Source organism: Phocoena phocoena, chromosome 1 (genome assembly GCF_963924675.1).
Source record: "Phocoena phocoena chromosome 1, mPhoPho1.1, whole genome shotgun sequence".
Taxonomy (NCBI): domain Eukaryota; kingdom Metazoa; phylum Chordata; class Mammalia; order Artiodactyla; family Phocoenidae; genus Phocoena; species Phocoena phocoena.
The window spans coordinates 165145608-165158589 of record NC_089219.1 but is presented as its reverse complement, the minus strand read 5'-3'; the positions used below and the strand labels follow the sequence as shown (position 1 = coordinate 165158589).

General features: G+C 36.3%; 1 protein-coding gene across 2 annotated transcripts in view; it reads right to left on the bottom strand.

Moving 5' to 3' along the window:
* The window catches only part of WDR26 (WD repeat domain 26), a 38894-nt gene that overhangs the window by 14387 nt on the left and 11525 nt on the right, over positions 1–12982 (bottom strand). For both annotated transcript variants that reach the window (XM_065880466.1, XM_065880458.1), the window contains exons 6-8: positions 11644–11800; positions 6305–6443; positions 667–807 (exon numbers count right to left, since the gene is read on the bottom strand). In XM_065880466.1, the coding sequence (XP_065736538.1) occupies positions 667–807; positions 6305–6443; positions 11644–11800 (437 nt within the window). The remainder of the gene's footprint in view (positions 1–666; positions 808–6304; positions 6444–11643; positions 11801–12982) is intronic.

Sequence of the window (12982 nt, the reverse complement as noted above, 5' to 3'; positions counted from 1 at the left end):
CCGTGTTCCTCACATCGGCAGGCGGACTCTCAACCACTGCGCCACCAGGGAAGCCCAAAAATAATTTTAAATGATAACTACAAGGTTTCCAAATAGAGTCCGTAGATAATGGAGTGAACTCAGCACTGAGTTTTTCTAAAATGGGACCCTAGATAAAGTGTTCAAGTTTTCATTTAGAAACCGTAATAAAACCCTTAATAATAAGTACTGAAAACATAATTTAAATTTACTAAACGAGATTGGAACATTAAATATAAGCAAGGAGACGGTGCAATTGCCATCAGAATGGAAAATTTGGTATAATGTCGCTATTTTCCCACTTGAAAGGTACGTTTCGTGTACCACTGTGCAACTGTACAACAACTGTAAAGTCTTTTTTGAGGTACAACGTGCTACAGTAAGTAGTACAAATTATACACTGCGAAGTACAGCATCCCTAAAAGCACCTGATCATTCTTTCAAAAATGCTACTATGCTCAACATAATATTTAAATTCAGTATAAATCTGGACACCTGGGTTCCATTTGACGAATTATCTTTTACAAGAGATACATCATGGTAATTTAGGTTGAATGATGCTGGTCTACAGATCATGAATAAAGTTATAATGAATACATGCAGTATGACTATACTTTAAAGACTAAACCAAGGATGAAATTTGCTCACTTGTACATTCCAAAGCCAAAGCTCAGAGCAGTCATCCGGGCCACAAGCAACAAGATAGTTGTCATCTGGACTCCATGCAATATAAGAAACACCGTAAGCATGTCCTTCTAAAGTTTTAAGCAGTTTTAGCAGGTGTGTATCCTAGGAGGGAAAACAAGACAACTTAGTTAACTCCAATTCCTAAAGTCCCAAGAACTTAAACAGCTGCAAAGATGAACTTTGATAATATAATTTAATCTGAGGACATTTCCACAGATTTCACCAATTTCCCCCCCAACTGAAGCTCTAACAGCTTGCTTCATAAAGACTCGTTCATGCTGCAGTACCTGTTAAGCGTCTACTACACACAAGGGCATTGTATTCTAGATGGAAATAAAGATGACACAGACCTTGTCCTTATGAGACTTTCAAGGAAACTGAAAACAGGTATAATAGAAGCTAATCCCCTCCTTTTTAAGACAGTTTTAGTGAGATATAACTTACCATAAAATTCACCCTTTTTAAAGTATATGATTCAGTGGCTTTTAGTATATTCACAGATTGTGCAACCATCACTACTATCTAACTTGATAACATTTTCATCACCCCAAAAAGAACCCCCATACTCATTAGCAGTTATTCCCCATTCTCCCTCCCTCCAGCGCTGGCAACCCGACTTACTCTATGGATTTGTCTGTTCTGGACATTCCATATAAATGAAATCATACAACATCTAAGTCTTTTGTAATTGGCTTCTTTCACTTAGCATGATGTTTTCAGGGTTCATCCACGTTGTGGAATATAACAGTATTTTATGCCTTTTAGTTGCTGAATAATATTCCATTTTACGACTACACCGTATTTTGCAACATCTGGATTGTTTCTATTTTTTGGCTATTATGAATAATGTTGCTAGAACTATGTATGAGTTTTTGTGCAGACCTATCTTTTTCTCTTGGGTCTATATGTAGGAGTAGAATTGCTGGGTTATATGCCAATGCTGTGCTAAACATTTTGAGGAGCTGCCAAACTGTCTTCCAAGTGTTTGAACCGTTTTACATTCCCACCAGCAGAGCTATCACTTATTTAGTGCTGACCAGTAATAGCACTATCCACAAAAAATATCTCATTTAAACCTCATAAATCTATAAGGTTAAGTATTAATTCTCCTCCCCCGTATTTCAGGGAAGGAGCTGAAGATTCAGATAGGTTACAAACTTGCCTTTGTTGATACCAGGTACCACCAGGGATTTGAACCTGAGGTGCCCGACTCTGAAGCTTTACAGGATGAACTATATATAGTGCAAACACTGAAGTGGCAAGTGACAAGACTGGAAAACCTGACACCATTATTTTAGGCTAAAGTGTTAAATTTTATCCTGTGAGTGAAGAGCCACTTATGATTTTTAAGCTTGGGAATATATAATATACTTGGTTTTAGGAACAGAACTCATACAACAGTGTGGAAGATGAATCAGAACGAAGAGACACAGGATAAGGACACCCCAAATGAGCCAGCACAGCAGCCATATAGTTAAGACAAAAAAATGAGGCCCTAAACTAACATGGTCAGGACTGAAAGAGGTCAGATCAAAATATACATGGGACGTAAAACTGACATGACAGGATGAGACAAGAAATGTTCAAGGACAACCTCTAAATTTCTGTTTTAGGGGATAAGGATGGATCCGGACAGTGAATAGAGGAAGCAGGAATTTGGCTAGACTAAAGACTTACGGAGACCAGTTTTGAGCCTGGGGGAAATTCCAATGGTGATGACCCACAAGCAGTTAGAAATGGGTCTGGAACTAGCCTGCTAAAACAAGACTGGGAATCTGTTTGACAAAACTCAACAGTTCACAATGTAATTACTTCTGATTCTTCTTCGGGAAGATGACAATAGGCATGGAGTATTTGATCACAGTATCATTAGGTCAAAGTGGCTTGCATAATTTAATAAGCAAGTCAAGTCTTTTGGACTAGTTCAAGATCTTCTAGGAACAAACTTTCATTCATAGTGGTGCTTTAGATCTACACAAAGATTTGCTTCTAAACTAATGACAAACAATACTACTACAGAAGTATTTAACTCAAAAACTAAATGTCCATCAACAGATGAATGGATAAAGATGTGGTACGTATAAAATGGAATATTACTCAGCCATAAAAAGGACTGAAATTGGATCATTTGTAGAAATGGGCTGGACCTAGAGTCTGTCATACGAAGTGAAGTAAGTCAGAAAGAGAAAAACGAATATTGTATATTAACACATATATGTGAAATCTAGAAAAATAGTACAGACGAACCTATTTCCAGGGCAGGAAGAGAGACGCAGACGTAGAGAATGGACGTGTGGACACAGTGGGGAAGGAGAGGGTGGGATGAATTGGGAGATTATGTTTGACATAAATACACTACCATGTGTAGAACAGATAGCTAGCGGGAACCTGCAGTATAGCACAGGGAGCTCAGCTTGGTGCTCCATGATGACCTAGATGGGTGGGATGGGGGGAGGGGATGGGAGAGAGGTCCAAGAGGAAGGGGATATATGTATACATATAGCTGATTCACTTCGTTGTACAGGAGAAACTAACACAACATGGCAAAGCGATTACACTCCAATAAAAAAAATACCAAAAACTGTTTCATGCACATTAATTAAAAAATACAACACTGTAAAACAGGGGTCCCCAACCCCCGGACCGACACCGGTCTGCAGCGTGTTAGGAACTGGGCCGCACAGCAGGAGGCGAGCGGCGGGTGAGCCAGCAAAGCTTCACCTGCCGCTCCCTGTCACTCCCCGTCGCTCCCCATTGCTTGCATCACCGCCTGAACCACCTTCCCCCCCCCACTGCCCCCACCCCGTGGAAAAACTGTCTTCCACGAAACCGGTCCCTGGTGCCTAAAAGGTTGGGGACCGCTGTAAAAGAAGAAGTTGAAAACAAATGAGAATATTAATATTGTATCTTCCGAAGTACAATATCTCTATAGTAAGATATTCCAAGTGGTAATACTGTGCTCATGGAACCCACTTAACTTTGCCTGGATTTTGGGCAGGGGAATGGGTAAAATTCCTTTTTGGGGGAAAGGTAAGAAAACCTGTTAAAGGAAACTAGGCATTGGAATCACATCAATTGAAATCTTAAGGTTCTCTATACATTCTTTTTTCTATCCATTAAAAGTACACACACAAAACACATATTCCAAAAGAGCACCAATTTTCTTAAGAGGTTTTTCAAATAGTATTTCACAGAATAAAATATCATGATACCAAAGTCTATGAATGTAAGCATTAACTCTGCATTTCCCAAGCTAATCTGGCCATAAAAGCCCTTTACATATAACACCTATTAACATCTTGCTTAAGTAGTATTCTCACAGAAACACTTTGGGAAACACTGGCATAAAAGTCTGAACTCCTTAGTGTGCAAGATCCTCCTCGATCTGGTTGCTACTTACTTCATTAACCTCATCTCCTAGTCTATAAAATCTCTTTGCCCAAATGTCCAGCCACATTACCTTTCACACAAGGACCAGGTATAACTGGTTTTGCCTAAATAATTATTTACTTCTCCTTCACCCAAGACTTAACTTGTCTTAACTTTCCCTTGCTTTCCAGTTCCAGTACACTATATTATCAGGAGCCCAGTGTGACTTCTATCGAAAGGCCTGGCACACAGCAGGTGCTCAATAAATACTTGCTAAACAAAAGGGACTCTTACACACTGCTGCTAGAAGAAAAAACATAATAAAAAAAGTTTTGATATTGTTGCTTTCTTTTCAGACATCTTGCAAATAACTACTGAACAAAAATGCTCCTCATAATAGTATTCAAAGGCTATGACTGGATCCCAACCTATTTTTCTAGTCATGTTTCCCATGCTTTGCCTTAGTCATCCTATTCTCTTACTTGGGGGTGGGGAGAAAGGAAGGGAAGGTCCCTCTCTTCCTTTTCCTGTCTCCACCTGTGCTATACACAGCAAGCCTCAAATGAGGTACTCCTAACCTGTGAAGCTACTTGGTGCTTTCACAATACTTTACACATACTGTATGATTCTTATTTCAATGTATTTAATTTCCCTTTCTAAACTGTGCATTCCTTTCACAGAGGTTCTTAACCTGAGATCTAAAGGAGTCATCCAGGGATAGAAGCAGCAGTCCTTGTACTTGAAAATGCACACCTTTATTTTCACTAACCACAGACTGAAGTTCAGTATTTCCTTCAATCTTGAATGCAGGCAGTTAACAAGCAAGGTAGTATCAAGTATTATATTAGGTCATATTAGGTGACTGTTAATAATGGAAATCTCAAATATTTTCACATCATATTATAGTTGTTGCAGATATCTCAAAATATTATTTATGCTTGTCACTAATTCAAAATTCTTATAGCTATCAGATCTGCTGCTAGAATTTGTTACTTAATATGTTAATAAAAAAGCAGCATTATTACTATACTGTATCTGTACTATTTTGATAACTATATTTCAATATAATTGGGTTTCCTTTGTAATTAATATATTATATATACTTGGGCTTCCTATGTGTTTTGGTTTATGCATTTAAAAACATTATTCTGAGGAGGGGGTCCACAGGGTTCAGACTGCCAGAGGAGTACATGGTACAATGAAAGGGAAAGAATGCCTGATTTAAGGCAAAGGGTAGATCTTATTTACCTTTCTTCATTCATAGCATAGTGCAGGTACACAAGAATTGATGTATGCTCTCAAATTTGATTCTCTTCTTTTTAAAATATTGCCTTTTATGGCTCCCTTTCTCTATTTTTTCAACATAGGAGTTCAAAACTTTATTGTGGGCTAATATCATATTCTAATTCTAAATTTTAAAATAAGATTATTTATAATTTCTGATTTTAGGTGAATGACTCCTATACCAAATACATCTCCTTAACCTATTTGAAGTCATGTACTTCCCTGATTGCTCGATAAATGTTTAATTGGCTGAAAGAAATGGAAAGACTTATTTCTACAAATCTGTGGGTCACCTGGTTATAAACAAAGACAAATCTAATTTTAGAGAGAACTTAGAATTTTAAATCCAGAATACAATACTTTTCGTATGTATCACTGTGGGGCGGGGGGAAGAAATGCGGGGGTGTTTAACAGAGGTTCCACAAATTACAGAAGATAATGAAGGGTTTCAGAAGGCAAAATGTAACAAGTCTTTTCTAACCTGTGACAGAATGGACATTGTATTAATTTGTAAATCAAGCATTAACAAAGATAAACTGGCAGAGACATTAAGAGCAGTAGGTTTGGAGTAAAAGTATTCCTGGATTTAAGTCTAACTCTGCTTATAAATATAAGCTGTGAGGGCCTGGGCATTTAACTTTTATCTAGGTTTCCTCATCGGAAAACAGGAGGTATTAGAATCTCACAGCGTTATTCAGAGGATAAAACTAGATAATGCACGCACAGACCAAGTACAATCCTAGCACATAACGCTCAACAATTTTGATAATATTAATCTGTATACATTACCTAAACAACATAGAAAGAGATAAGACATGACAAAGATGACAAAAAATGCTCTTGGAAAAGAATGCTACTTATATACACATACTTTAAAATTATGTACTCAATCAATTAGATTAAAAACTACTTTTTGCAATCTAAACACTCATACTGGAGTACATACCGGATCAACTTGCCATATGATAACTGTCGTATCTTTTGATCCTGTTGCTAGTTTAGTGCCATCGTTAGAGAATTTACAGAACCACACTTCATTACAATGCTCCGTAAGTATCTGCTGAGTATAACAGGGGAACTGCCTCCTAAAACAAATAAGTCCACAAATAATTATTCTTTTAAAATAGATGAAGAGTAATAATAATGAAAAAGGTTAAACAACTGATGAAACTTCTTTGAAGACCAAACACTTTCAAAATAAGATATGAATGCATTTGTAAATCCTAAGAATCACATTTATATTGGTTATATTGAAAAAGAAAATATTATAACATTAGTCAAGGCAATCTCAGGGGAAATCAGTAACCTAAAGTCTGCTTCAATTTACAATTTATCCTTTCCCCCCGCCCTCAAGATTAAAGAGAATTTTTGGTCTGATTAAGTCAGTTCATATAAATAAAAATTAACAACCAGGGCTTCATGTTTGTCTGTATAAGTGGGCTGGCATCAGGCTGTTCTAGAAGAAATAATGTACATTTTCATTTATATAAAAGCAACTTGGCATAACAGAACAGGCACTGTAGCCAGACAATTTTGGGTCACAAGCTTTAGTATCTTTGCCAAGTCATTTAACTCCTCTGAGTCTCAGTTCTCGCATCTATAAAATGAGATGAATATATACGTAACAAGGTTCTTAGGGTTCCTATAAGGATGAGAAACACATCTGAAGTTGCTGGAATGTAACAGCTATTCAAAAGTGATTACTAGTATTACTTTGGGGACAGCACAGGAGAAGAGCAATACATGGTAGAGGCTGTAGTGGTCAAGAGTAAAGCCTTAAGAATGGGAGCAGTAGAGTCTGAGAGACTTAGGTTCAAATCCTGGCCACTTACTAGCTGTGATTCTGGGAACTTACTTAATCTCTCTAAATCTCAATTTTTCCAGCCATAAAATAAAGACAGACAAGGGTACTTGTGTTATAGAATTCCTTTTCCAAGGATGAGATAATGAATGTAAAGCATTTAAACTGAGTCTGACGCTTAGCCAGTACTTTGTAAGTTGCAGTTTTTATACATTAAGGGTAAAGAATTCTATGATTAACTTTCCTAAGTTCAAGAGGATAAAGTTATCCTAAGAATGACTATTCTCATTAAGCACTCACTTTTAAAAACCATTCTGTCCTTTTCCAGTTTCTACATCAGGACTGTCCAATAGAGCTTTCTGTGATAATATCAACGTTATATAACTGTACTGTCCAATCTGATAACCCTACCTGTATGTGGCTACTGAGCACTTGAAAGGTGGCTAGCACACTTGAGGAACTTAGATTTTTTTCATTTAATTTTAATTTGAATGACTTTTCCTTTACATTTAAATGGCTACATGTAATTAATGGCTACTGTTGGGACAGTACAGATCTGTATTGTAAAAAAGTTACTTAAACATTAATGGGTAACTTCTAAGTCTGTTTTAAAAAAATGGTCTTCTCTATTTTTTTCCCCCAACCAATCTATAATTTAAAAACATATTCTGTCAATTCACCAGCCTGACTGGCAATATGTAAATTAAATTAACATTCTTTATCTGGCACACGTGGTAATGTATGTGTACCTTAGCAGTTGGCTACTTGGAGACTGCTTTAAACGTTTAGACTGTCTAACTATAAATTGCTTTAATATTAAAATATTAGTCTATATCTGAACTGAAACACAGTCAATTCCAGTTTACATTTATTAAGCACCTACTAGATGCCAAGGACTGCGCTACATGCTTTACACACAGTAGCGTTAATTCTCAAAACTACCTTGCAAGGCAAGTAATAGCCCCATTTTCAGGAGGCTCAAGGAGAGCAAGTAACTTAACAGATATCAAACTGATAAATAATTGAACTAGGATTTAAACCTATGGCTGACTCCAGGGTCAGTTTTCTTTCCAAATATCATTTTTCAAATCGTATTTTTCAAGACACTGCTGGATAAAATTTCAATCAAATAAGTACTTCTAAATCAAAAATGATTTTCCCCCTCCTATGGGTAATAGTCAATATTTATTCAGTGAGAAACACTTTATATCTAGGTATAAAATACACAATAATTCAAATGGCTAAAGTCGATCATGAATGAAGATATATCTAAAATCAGACCAGCAAAATGTTCTTAAGGAAGGAATGATTCATAATCAAAATTACAGGGTGCAAGGCAACCAGATTATTGACAGTCAGTTGTATCTGAATGTCAAGGTGGTATTTAAATTGTCATTATTTTATTATTACTTAAATAATCTTTTTAAAAGACTGATTGACAACCCCTAGTTTATTAAAAGGCTAATTTTAGAGTATATAAAGTGATAGAGTTTACATGTCTTTGTTTTCAAGTAAATTTAAAATTTTAAGATTTGTTAAAAATATCAGTACCTTCCCAAATCAAACTGAAAAAAAAAGTAGCATTTTAATCAAGCGTTTTAAACCTTAACATTTTATAAATCTTAACACTCTATAAATATTTTATGATCCTTTACTAAAAAATAATACTTATAAGCAGCTATCTGTGGAAGCATTCTTCCACCATTTGCTGGTGGAAAAAAATCCCACAGAATTATTTAACAAGAAAATTCCTGTCCCTTACTGATCAAATTTCACCAAAAATATGTATGCATGAATTGTGAAAAATATAAATAATATACAATCTAATGAAATTTCTTCAGTGCTGATCAAGATAAAAAAAAGTTACAGTTCATATTTTCATAATCAATTCTTTATTCTCCAGAGATTAAAGAAGGCTGGTATTTAGATTTAAATGCTAAGATTTAATTCCGAAAATACAGTTTTCTAGTTTCAGTGCTAAAATGTAGTTTCTAAAAGGGAATAAAACAAACAATAAAAAATATCAACTTTTATTTTGAAGACGTTCAGATGAGTCAGGAACACCAGCAATTACATAAAATTTAGGTTCTATTTTCCCAGTTCAGCAATAAAGGGCACAACTCACTCTAAAGACTATATATACTGACTTAGTTAGTGCCTGACATCTATCTCCCCACTTAGCGTCTCCCCAGAGTGAAAAGTCAAGGCTGACTCCTTGGAGAAACTGGGTAGATGGAAGCCTTTCACTGAGAGAGGGAATTCAATAGGAAAAACAGACTTTGCAGGGTTAAGTGAGAGGAGAGGGAAATTCTTGTTTGAGATGTTGCACTTACGGTACTTGAGTAATATCCACATTGTCGTATTAAGGTCTAAGGCTTAGGAGATAGTTCTGTAGCTCTAGCCCAGACCTAGGGGTCATTAGAATCATGTAAGTATAACCTAAACAGGAAGAGTAGGGTGAGAGAAGAAACATAGTTCTGGAACACAAACTTATTAAAGGGACAGGGAAAGAGGAGGAGCCTCTTTCCTGGAGGAGTAGCCAGGAGTAAAACCGAGTCTGGAAAAAGGAAAAGCTTCACAGGCAAAGCAGTCAAATGCTATAGAAATGCTAAGATGTAGGTTGCAAAGTAGCCATTGGATTTAATAAAGATGTTGTTCTTTACCAACATTAGGAACAGTTCTGGTATTGTGTTGGCTGCGTAAACCCTAATACTACAGAAATCTGAAGGGTGAAGAAGTAGTAAGGAAGGCAACTATTTTAACAAGTTAGCTCTACAGCGGGGGGGAGGGGGGCATGGGCAGTAATAACCAGGAAGAGCACAGAATCAAAGTTTTGTTTTGTTTTTAGAAGATTATAGGGAAGACCTTCCAATCGTCAATGGTTATTTCTGAGGAGCAAGAACTCTTTCATTCTTATGTAACACTTCACAGTGCTTTCTGTGCAGGTTTATAGGAGTTTGATCCCCGACCTGAGGGTTGGAAAAAGTCAGACTAAATACTGTCCATCATTTACTTTCACAGGTACTGGTATAGAAATTAAAGCACTTAAGAAAAATGCAGGTCATGTGCTCGTAACATTGCAGTTTCCAAACAGGAAGGCAAGCTCTCAGCTTACTGACACGTCTTGAACCATGAAGTCTACTATATATACCTTTCAATGTATTCCACCACCAATAAATTCATGAACCAAAAAAAATTCGGGTTCACAATCGCCTTAATTTTAACATTGATCTCAAATTCCCTAAAGGAGCTATAAAATATGAAACCAGATAGCCTTTTAATCTATTATCTCCTCCTACCTCCATTCAACTTAAACGAAAAGAGTTAAAAATTCTCTTAAGCAAATCAGAGAACAATGTTAAAGAATAACAAGGGATAAAGGAAAAAAGATCTCTAATCACTTTCTTTAAGTACACCACGTAATTATCCAATACTTTAAGATGACTAAGACCTAAGTAATTTATGGCCAATAGTTCAATTATCACTAGTTTTTAAATTGCAATGGGGGAGGGTGAAGTGAGAATCCAACTACATTTGAAAGTAGTTTATGCCCAAGTAAAAGATGATCTTAAATCGTAGTGCATGTATGCACACATATATGAGTTTTATGGTTATTCAGAAATTCCTTGTTTTTCCAAAGCTCTCATACATTTTTGTTCTTCCTATGCATGTTATTTTCAGTAGTTCTCTGAGGATATTTGATAAAAGAAACTGAGCATGTGCACTGCAGCTGTTATGTCTGGTTCACCAGACCCGAATAATTTTCTTCCTGGAGTTTGAAAGATTTCACAATTTGTTTTTCAGTATCTTAAAAATTAAAGCTCTGCTGAAACTTTGGAGATCATTGTTCAAATAGTAGGGACTTTTTTACTCAAAACACTCCTAACATCGAAAGTGAAGCCCAAATTCTTCAAAGTTAAATTATGTAGATGGGTAGGTATGATAAAACCCAAACCAGAAAGTTAATACCTGTTGCTCTAAACATGTCTAGTTGAAAGGTCACTTTCAACTAAAAAGCAAAACTTTCATTATGAAAAAAGTATTTCCGTGACCTTTACGAGCAGAAAATAATCTGGGCTATAGTTAAAACAGCCATAATGTCCAGGAAAAAAAAAAATCACTAAGTGATCTCTGGCATCCAAGGACAGTAAACACTTCAATCACTGGCATTCTTATACAATATCACTTACAAATTCTTAAAAAAATGGCCAGATATAGAAAATGACCAACCAAACCCACAGGCAAATAAAGGCAAAACAGGCTTTGCAGCTTCGGTTCTCAAGGACTGGTTTCCTATATAGACATATACAAATTTCTCTTTAATTGTCAACTTCAAGAGTTCTAGCTGTACTTGTGAATGCTAAAGCAAACATGAATTGTTTTATGGTGACAGGATAAAACTCTAAAAAAACATTTTAATAAAGTTCATAAGTGAGACCATAAAAGGTTAGCCTACTTTAGAATGTAAGAAGTTTTTCTCTTACCTACTACAAACATGATCTATAAGCAGAGACACAGAATCTAGATTATTATCAAGTTTCGTATTGTGATATAGGCACCGATCCCTTTGTAGTTCCACCGCCTGCCGCAGGAGAGTTTGTAAACGCCGTGGAGGAAGCATCACTGATGGTGGTAAATAGGCTTTAATAGAAGATATTTTAAAAAAGAGAAATAAAAATTAAAATTAAAAAAACAAAACAGTTTACTTTTATTTAGGACATCTGACTCATCTTCTGCTGTACCTGCCCTTACTGTAATAATACCATGCCCTTGAATAGAGCAGCTCTGGGCGATATAACATGTAAGCTTCATGAATATCTGTCAGCACCTACAGCTAGGTTGCCACTAGAATGGAATACACTTGGGCAGGAGGGCTTTAATTTGCATGTGGATCCCCTAGAACAACAACAAAACCCAACAACAACAACAACTCAGCAAAAAATAAAAGGGCAGTGATGACGAAAAGAAATTCTAGAGATAACTGTGTCCCAGAGGGAGATGAAGCATCACTACAAGTGTAGGAAAAATACCCACTTAACGAAGAGCGGGCCAAAATGCTGGAACAAGTTCCAGGTCCCATCAAATTGCTTCTAATGCCAAGGATAGTGTGAAAATTCAGGGAATATAACTGGAGTTTTGATTATAGATACCAATCTAGTCCAATCCTTCAAGGCTTACACCTCCACAACCACATGGTCTTCTGATTCTTAGGATCTCCACTCCCACCTCAACATGAAAACACAGAATATGGTATAACCAGAGAGGGAAAGAGGGTCTTTCATTATAAAGATGTGGCAAAAATGAAACCCCTACTCTAATTTGGAAGTTATATAAAATATTTGGAAGGAGGGTAAAACATTTTACCTAAAGAAATCTGTGCCTTACTGTTGAAATCAACAAAAAACAGGCATACCTCGGAGATACTGTGGGTTCAGTTCTAGACCACCACAGTAAAGGGAACATCACAACAAAGCGAGTTACAAATATCTTTTTGGTTTCCCAGGGCATATAAAAGCTGTGTTTACACTACATTGTAGTGTGTTAAGTGTGAAACAGCATTATGTCTAAAAACAATGTACAAGCCTTAATTAAAAAATACTTTATTGCTAAAAAATGCTAACTATCATTTGACAACTCAGGGTTGCCACAAACCTTTAATTTGTAAAAAGCAGTTATCTGCGAAGCGCAATAAAGTGAAGAGCAATAAAACGAGGTCTCCCTCTATCTAAAACACTTGTGGCTTAAAGCTGTGGTTTACATGTTTTTTTCTCTAACCACAGCATTTCTCCCCCAAACAGAATCTTAAGCGGAGCATCACTACAT